This window comes from Etheostoma cragini, unplaced genomic scaffold (assembly GCF_013103735.1).
Source record: "Etheostoma cragini isolate CJK2018 unplaced genomic scaffold, CSU_Ecrag_1.0 ScbMSFa_632, whole genome shotgun sequence".
Classification (NCBI taxonomy): domain Eukaryota; kingdom Metazoa; phylum Chordata; class Actinopteri; order Perciformes; family Percidae; genus Etheostoma; species Etheostoma cragini.
Window position 1 is genome coordinate 86,838 of NW_023269242.1, and position 8,470 is coordinate 95,307.

At 49.3% G+C, this 8,470-nt stretch overlaps 1 protein-coding gene across 1 annotated transcript in view; it reads right to left on the reverse strand.

The window, feature by feature from the left end:
- Window positions 1-191: 191 nt before the first annotated feature.
- The window catches only part of LOC117941370 (ral GTPase-activating protein subunit beta-like), a 17,452-nt gene continuing 9,173 nt past the window's right edge, over window positions 192-8,470 (reverse strand). The window contains exons 7-16 of the mRNA XM_034866408.1: window positions 7,323-7,326; window positions 6,647-6,814; window positions 5,927-6,075; window positions 5,470-5,789; window positions 5,065-5,168; window positions 2,591-2,743; window positions 1,762-1,947; window positions 1,190-1,342; window positions 793-916; window positions 192-373 (exon numbers count right to left, since the gene is read on the reverse strand). Of these exons, the coding sequence (XP_034722299.1) occupies window positions 192-373; window positions 793-916; window positions 1,190-1,342; window positions 1,762-1,947; window positions 2,591-2,743; window positions 5,065-5,168; window positions 5,470-5,789; window positions 5,927-6,075; window positions 6,647-6,814; window positions 7,323-7,326 (1,543 nt within the window). The remainder of the gene's footprint in view (window positions 374-792; window positions 917-1,189; window positions 1,343-1,761; window positions 1,948-2,590; window positions 2,744-5,064; window positions 5,169-5,469; window positions 5,790-5,926; window positions 6,076-6,646; window positions 6,815-7,322; window positions 7,327-8,470) is intronic.

Consider the following 8,470-nt stretch of genomic DNA (forward strand, 5'->3'; position numbering starts at 1 on the left):
GAGTGTAGGTTACTTCCCTGACATCTGGAACTACGGTCTCATCACACCAATACACAAGTCTGGAGATACATCTGACCCCAAAAATTGCCGAGGCATCTGTGTGAACAGTAATCTGGGGAAGCTCTTCTGTAGCATCATCAACTCCAGACTCACAATCTTCCTTACCAAACACAATGTCTTTAGACATGTCTTTAGATCATCAGAGACTGACCGTGTGGCGGCGGGGGGGCGGTGAAGGTCACCTCTGTCAGGGCGTTGCGGGGCAGCGGGGGGACGATGAAGGTCACCTCCGTCAGGGCGTTGGCGAACATTAGGACGAACTTCTCGCCGTCAAACACGCCACCGCCGCTGTCCCCCAGAACAGCAAGGAATTCTGGGAAACACAAAACAACCAATGAGCTTCTCTGCTCACTCCCACAGCCGTGGAGATACAGTCTGATCCAGAACCAGGACCAGAACCAGGACACTATTTAGACCAAATGAAACCCGGAGGGTACCATGTATGGTACCATGTGGGTTGCCCTGGGGAGTGCTGGGGAGTACCATTGGGGTACCCTGGGGGGTGCCTTGGTGGGTGCCCTGGTGGGTGCCCTGATGGGTGCCCTGGTGGGTGCCCTGGGGTGTTCTGGAGTACCCTGGGGGGTGCGAGCGTTAAATAACTCCAGGGAAAAGACTACCAATGGGACTCAGACTAAAGGAGATTCCTGTGTTGAAGACACATGGGCGAGCATCAGGTGACCCTGGCAGTGAGACAGTGAGTGATCTCTAACCCCGGTCAGGGACCAATCACACCTAAGCTGTTGGTGCTGACTCCGCCCCCCTGTCGCTGTCCCACCTCCACCGGCCAACCGAGAGACGACAGGAAGTCCAGGAAGTGAGACGGGACGCTGCAGCTGGACTCCACGTTCCTCAGGATCTACAGAGAGACCGACAGGTTAGGGACAGACCGACAGGTTAGAGAGAGAGGTCAGAGACAGACATGTTAGAGACAGACAGACAGGTTAGAGACAGACAGGTTAGAGAGAGAGGTCTGAGACAGACATGTTAGAGACAGACAGGTTAGGGACAGACGGACAGACATGTTAGAGGCAGACAGACAGGTTAGAGACAGACAGGTTATGGACAGACGGAAAGAAATGTTAGAGACAGACAGACAGGTTAGAGAGAGACAGGTTAGGGACAGACAGACCTCAGCAGCTGTCCTTTGTCCTGCTCTGACGTAAAAGACGGAGGCGGAGTCACAGTCTCTGGATGGAAGCTTGTCCAATCGCTTCAGATCGTCCAAGAAACCCGGAAGATACGAGTCCAGAGACAGCAGCTGAGGGAGGACACCGCTGGGACTCTACAGAGGACAGACAAACAGGTGAGAGACGGACAGCTGAGGCAGGACACCGCCGGGATTCTACAGAGGACAGACAGACAGGTCAGAGACAAACAGATTGGGCAGGACACCGCCGGAACGCTACTGAGGACAAACAGACATGCAAGAGACAGACAGCTGAGGCGGGACACTGCTGGGACTCTACAAAGGACAGACAGAAAGGTAAGAGACAGACGGCTGAGGCGGGACACCGCTGGGACTCTACAGAGGACAGACCGACAGGTGAGAGACAGACAGCTGAGGCGGGACACCGCCGGGACTCTACAGAGGACAGACCGACAGGTGAGAGACAGACAGCTGAGGCGGGACACCGCCGGGACTCTACAGAGGACAGACAGACAGGTGAGAGACAGACAGACAGGTGTATCAGTGATTTGTACTTTCAGTGTCTCCGGAGTGAGGAGGCCCAGGTGGGAAAGGAAGAGTCTCGCTGTCTCGAAGCTTCTGATTGGAGGAGGCGGCCTGCAGGGCGTCATGACGACAGAGCGTCCACTGACCTGCGGTTGAGCTTCGACCAGCTGCTGCGTCTTTAACGCCGCGTGCAAACGTTGCAACGGCTGCTGCACCTTAAAAACACAGACTGATTCTAAGGAAACACTTCCACCGCTGCATTGGATCTACAAGCGCTTAAAAATATGAGTTGCAGTTCCAGATTATGCCAATTGAGAATATTTATCGTTCAGGGGAAAGACATTCTGGGGAACGACGTTGTGGGGAACGACGTTCTGGGGAACAACATTCTGGGGAAAGACGTTCTAGGGAACGACATTTTTCGGAAAGATGTTCTGGGGAAAGACGTTCTGGGGAAAGACGTTCTGGGTAAAGACATTCTGGGGAAAGACTTTCTGGGTAAAGATGTTCTGGGGAAAGACGTTCTGGGGAAAGACGTTCTGGGGAACAATGTTTTGAGGAAAGACGTTCTGGGGAAAGACATTCTGGGGAAAGACGTTCTGGGGAAAGACGTTCTGAGGAAAGACGTTCTGGGGAACGACGTTCTGGGGAACGACGTTCTGGGGAACAATGTTTTGAGGAAAGACATTGTTCCAGCACTACACCCCCCCATCTATGGGAACATTTATGCCACGAATTGTTTACTCTGGTCGATGTCCCCTCTGCTGAGGACGGCCTGAGATGGGACAGACATGTAAAGACATAAAAGACTTGGGCCCTGACCCTGAGGATCTGGGTCTCTTGGTTCTGGTTCTGTACCTTGTCAGTGACAATGTCGTGCAGCAGTGGAATGCTGAGATCTGCTTTTACTAAAGGAACTCTGTCCATGTTGTCAGGAAACAGCTGATGTTTGACTCCACATCGCATCCCAGAATCCTCCTGAATTCCACGCTGCGCTGAGACCAGAGTCTGCTACAAGGGATCAACAGAGAAATGATACTGTGTTACCTGTACCCCATGGTTCTCCACCGTTATAATACTTTGTGTTACCTGTACCCAATGGTTCTCCACCGTTATGATACTGTGTTACCTGTACCCCATGGTTCTCCACCTTTATGATACTGTGTTACCTGTACCCCATGGTTACCCTCCGAGGGGACCTCAAACTGCGTCGGTTACGACACTATGGGAACGCCTTTAGGCATAACAGGGCTGAATGCGAATGAAAACTACTCCAATCCTGCATCCAGCCGTTTCAGCTTTCCAAGCCCCTTCGAGGGATGTGTCTCTGGGGAGGCTTCACCTGTTTGTGCGGTTCCTCCGTGGGACCCGGCGGATGAGACCTGCGATTTGCCCTAGGATTCCCACCTGGTATCTGGCGGTGGTTCTCGAAGCTTTGGCTGAGGCCCCCTTTGAACCCCTGGAGTCGGCTGAGGCCAAGTACCTGACCCTGATGATGGCCTTCCTCCTTGCTATCACCTTGCTATGAGGAGGGTGGGGGACCTTCAGACGCTTTTGGTTACTCCCCAATGCCTGGAGTTTTCCCGGGTAACATGAGGGCCATCTGCACCCCGTTCCGGGCTACGTTCCCGAGGTGTGGTCCACTGTAATGGGGCCCATGGTACTGAAGGCGTTTCATCCTCCACCTCATGTGACGGCGGAGGACGGGAGGCTCCTCTTGCTCTGCCCTGTCAGAGCAACCGTGTGTCTTGACTCTGAGGTCCTGGGGTGGTATTTTGGGTCCCTAAAGGCTGGGCTCCCCGATTCCAAACATACTATCGGCAACTGGATTATTCAGACTATCTCCCTGGCCTATCAGGTGCGCGGTTTGCCTTCACTTATGGCTGTAAGTGCTCACTCCCCGAGAGGCATGGCGGTCTCATCGGCTCTCCTCTCTGAAGCATCTCTCCGGGGGGTTTGTGATGCGGCTGGCTGGGCCGCTCCTCACAAACTTCCTCAGGTTCTATGGTCTGGACCTTCCCTCCGAACCCGGCACTCAGGTGCTCTCCTCCAAGTCGTGTCCACAGGTTGCTTGCACGCCAGGGCAGGCGGGGTTTCGGCACGGGTTAGTGGGTATCTCGTTCCCATAGTGTTGAAACCTGTACCCCATGGTTCTCCCCCGCTATGATACTGTGTGTTCTCCACCGTTGCGTGTAATACTGTGTTACCTGTACTCCATGGTTCTCCCCCATTGCGTATGATACTGTGTGTTACCTGTACTCCATGGTTCTCCACCGTTATGATACTGTGTGTTACCTGTACCCCATAGTTCTCCACCGTTGCGTATGATACTGTGTTACCTGTACCCCATGGTTCTCCACCGTTATGATACTGTGTGTTACGTGTACCCCATGGTTCTCCACCATTATGACACTGTGTGTAACCTGTACCCCATGGTTCTCCACCGTTTTGATACTGTTACCTGTACCCCATGGTTCTCCACCGTTATGATACTGTGTGTTACCTGTACCCCATAGTTCTCCACCGTTGCGTGGAATACTGTGTTACCTGTACCCCATGGTTCTCCCCCATTGCATATGATACTGTGTTACCTGTACCCATTGGTTCTCCACTTTTGTATATGATACTGTGTTACCTGTACACCATGGTTCTCCACCGTTATGATACTGTGTTACCTGCACCCCATGGTTCTCCACTGTTGCGTTTGATACTGTATGTTACCTGTAGTTACCTGTACCCCATGGTTCTCCACCATTGCGTATGATACTGTGTGTTACCTGTACCCCATGGATCTCCACTGTTATGATACTGTGTGTTACCTGTAACCCATGGTTCTCCTCTGTTATAATACTGTGTATTACCTGTACCACATTGTTCTCCACCTGTACCCCATGGTTCTGCACTGTTATAATACTGCGTGTTACCTGTACCCCATGGTTTTCCACCGTTGCATATAATACTGAGTTACCTGTACCCCATGGTTCTCCACCGCTGCGTATGATACTGTGTGTTACCTGTACCCCATGGTTCTCCACCGTTGCATATAATACTGTGTTACCTGTACCCCATGGTTCTCCACCGCTGCGTATGATACTGTGTTACCTTCACCCCATGGTTCTCCACCGTTGCGTATGATACTGTGTTGCGTATGATAAAGTGGGTTACCTGTAGCCCCTGGTTCTCCACCGTTATGATACTGTGTGTTACTTGTACCACATGGTTCTCCACCGTTATACTATTGTGTGTTACCTGTACCCCATGGTTCTCCACTGTTATGATACTGTGTGTTACCTGTACCCCATGGTTCTCCACCGTATGATATTGTGTGTTACCTGTGTGGCTGTCCTTCCGTCTCGGGGCTGCAGGCGGAGCTGTAGCCTCCACCCATGGCTTCCTGACGCTCCTCGGATCAGCACGGTGAGCGACGGACACCTCGCTGCACACACATCAGATATAATAATAAAGATTAGGATATCAGTCGTTAGCAAAAGGATCAGCTGATCAATCAATGAGTCTTAACGACGCATAAAAAAGATTTGTCATTTTTTATTAGACCTGGAGCTCCACTGCAGTGGAAATATCAACTCCCAGCCTTCAAATGTATGTATTAAGTATTTTTCGCTTTACTTTTTTATTTTAAACATCTTTAAACCTGATTTATTTTAGATTCATTTGCTCTTGATGACAAGTATAAGGTGATCAGGTTCAGGACTGACCCAGTTCACCCAGTCCGGGACCCAGTTCTCCTTGTTCGGGCTCCGGTTCTCCTGGTTCTGGTTCTCCCGGTCCCGGTTCTCCCGGTCCCGCTTCTCCTTGCCCAGGGTCTCTCGGTTCTCCTGTTCCCGGGTCTCTTGGCCCTCCTGGCCCCGGGTCTCTCGGTTCTCCTGGCCCCGGGTCTCTTGGCCCTCCTGGCCCAGGTGGTCCTTCCAGCATGGCAAGGATCACCGAGCTGCCCACCACAAAATATCTGAACTTCTTCACACTGGCGTCCCTCAGAGAGCAGCCAATCAGAGCGTCCTCATCCAGCAACGGAAAGGCCCCCGAAACCTGCATCACACTGAGACCAATACACATCAGAGAAAACATTACTAGCGCCGCCACCCCGCCCCCCATCCCAGGTTATATAAACATGAGTCAGACTCCGCACCCCCAGGTTATATACAGTATAGATTAAAGTGCGCTTGTTTTGCTCACCAGTTGAGCGTAGCCTCCGCAGCCTCCTTCACTCTCAGAGAGGAGGGGTTTAGTTCTTTCTCCTCCTTGAATCTCACTTCCTGTTCCTTTCCAGACTTCCTGCCTGAAATCCCCAAGTCCAAGGTCTCCAGCACCTCCAGCAGACACTCCTGGAAACAACAACACCACAACAACAGACACTCTTGGAAACAACAACAACAACAACAACAACAACAACAACAGACACTTCTGGTAACAACAACAACAACACAACAACAGACACTCCTGGAAACAACAACAACAACACAACAACAGACACTCCTGGAAACAACAACAACAACATAACAACAACAGACACTCCTGGAAACAACAACAACAACACAACAACAACAGACACTCCTGGAAACAATAACAACACAAGGCCTGTTGCACAAAACCAGGATAAGGGATTGAGCCGGGATATTCAAGTTATCCTGGAGGAATTTAGCTTTGACTAGGTAGCATGAAACCAGATTGAATTAAGCCCAGCCTAGTAACCATGGAGATTTATTCTTTGTGGCTAGCCTGGTCCAGAGCAGGCTAACAGCCGGTCTGTCTGTTACCTGCCTGTCTGTGTGTTACCTGTGTGTCACCTGTCTGTGTGTTACCTGTCTGTCTGTTACCTGTCTGTCTGTGTGTTACCTGTCTGTCTGTCACCTGTCTGTCTGTGTGTTACCTGTGTGTTACCTGTCTGTGTGTTACCTGTCTGTGGAGCAGGGTGGGATGCTGTGTAATCCAGATGTTCAGACAGTGGAAAGCAGCGATGATGATGGAGTGAAGAGGAGGAAGACGACTGGAGAGGAAATGGATGTAACTACAGACTGAAGAGAGGGCCCGCCCGCCCTCCTCCATCACCTCCATCACCTCCACCTGCAACACATGTAATGATGTAAACACAGACTGAAGAGAGGGCCCACCCGCCCTCCTCCATCACCTCCATCACCTCCACCTGCAACACATGTAAGGATGTAACCACAGACTGAAGAACAGGAGGCAGAGTCCCAGTCTAACACACTTCTCTGCTCCTTTATTCCAGGTGTTACCTAGTAAAAACCCCATAGTGACGGTGTCTGCCCCCGACCATTGAAATTATTTAAATCAAACAGTAGAGGAGCTGTGCATGAAAACCTCATAACAATTAAAACCACAAGTGCAATAGTGCAAAAGAATAGGAGAATTAAATGTGGACTCTAAACATCAGATCTCTCTCTTCTAAAGGTGTACTAGTAAATGAATTAATATCAGATTCTAATAGTGATTTATTTTGTCTTACTGAAACCTGGCTGGGTGATGGAGAATATGTTAGTCTAAATGAATCCACCCCCCCCCCCCCCCCCCCCCCCCCCCCCCCCCCCCCCCCAGTCATATGAATACTCACATTCCTCGAGGCACAGGCCAAGGAGGTGGAGTGGCAGCCATCTTTGATTCTAGTCTACTAATCAGCTCTAAACCTAAACTAAATTATGACTCATTAGAAAGTCTTGTTCTTAGTCTTTCACCCAAGTTGGAAATTACTGAACCAGTTCTATTTGTTATAGTGTACCGAGCACCTGGTCCAGACTCTGAATTTCCGAATTTGCAGAGTTTCTGTCAAACTTAGTGCTAAAAACGGACAAAGTTATTATTGTAGGGGATTTTAATATTCATGCGGACGATGAGAATGATAGCCTTAACACTGCATTTATCTCTCTATTAGATTCTATTGGCTTCTCTCAAAGTGTTCATAAACCGACTCACCGTTTTAACCCCCCCCCCCCATCTTGTTCTGGTCTATGGTGTTAAAATTGAACATTTAATAGTGTTCCCACAGAATCCCTTTCTATCTGACCACTGTTTGATAACTTTTGAGTTTATACTGCTGAACTACACGCCATTAGGCAAAACCTTCTATACAAGATGTCTATCTGATAGTGCTGGAGTTAAATTTAAGCATTTAATTCATTACCAAATCACAAAGTAACGGAGGACTCCTATGCTATTAGTCCCTCCCAAATCCATCATTTTGTTGATAGTGCAGCAGGCTCGCTACGAATGACTCTCGACTCTGTTGCCCCTCTAAAAAAGAAGATAATAAAACAAAGACGGTTAGCTCCATGGTATAACACTGAAACTCGCAAATTAAAGCAAATATCGCGGAAACTTGAGAAGATCTGGCGCTCCACCAAACTGGAAAATTCTCGTTTAATCTGGCAAGAGTCTTAAGACGTATAGGAAGGCCTCTTCCTATAGCTCTTAGTAGTAACGACTTTATGAGGTTCTTCAATGATATAATTATAACTATTAGAAGCAAAATTCACCAAGACCTGCCTTTAACTGGCACTGACTTATCTCTAAACTCAGGATCTTCAGAAACAGTTGTAAGACCAGATATATGTTTAGACTGCTTTGCTTCCCTTGATCTTTATCAATTTAATTCAATTATTTCTTCATCTATTCAATTCAATTTTATTATAGTATCAATTCATAACAAGAGTTATCTCAAGACACTATACAGATAGACCACACTCCAGAATTTACAAGGACTCA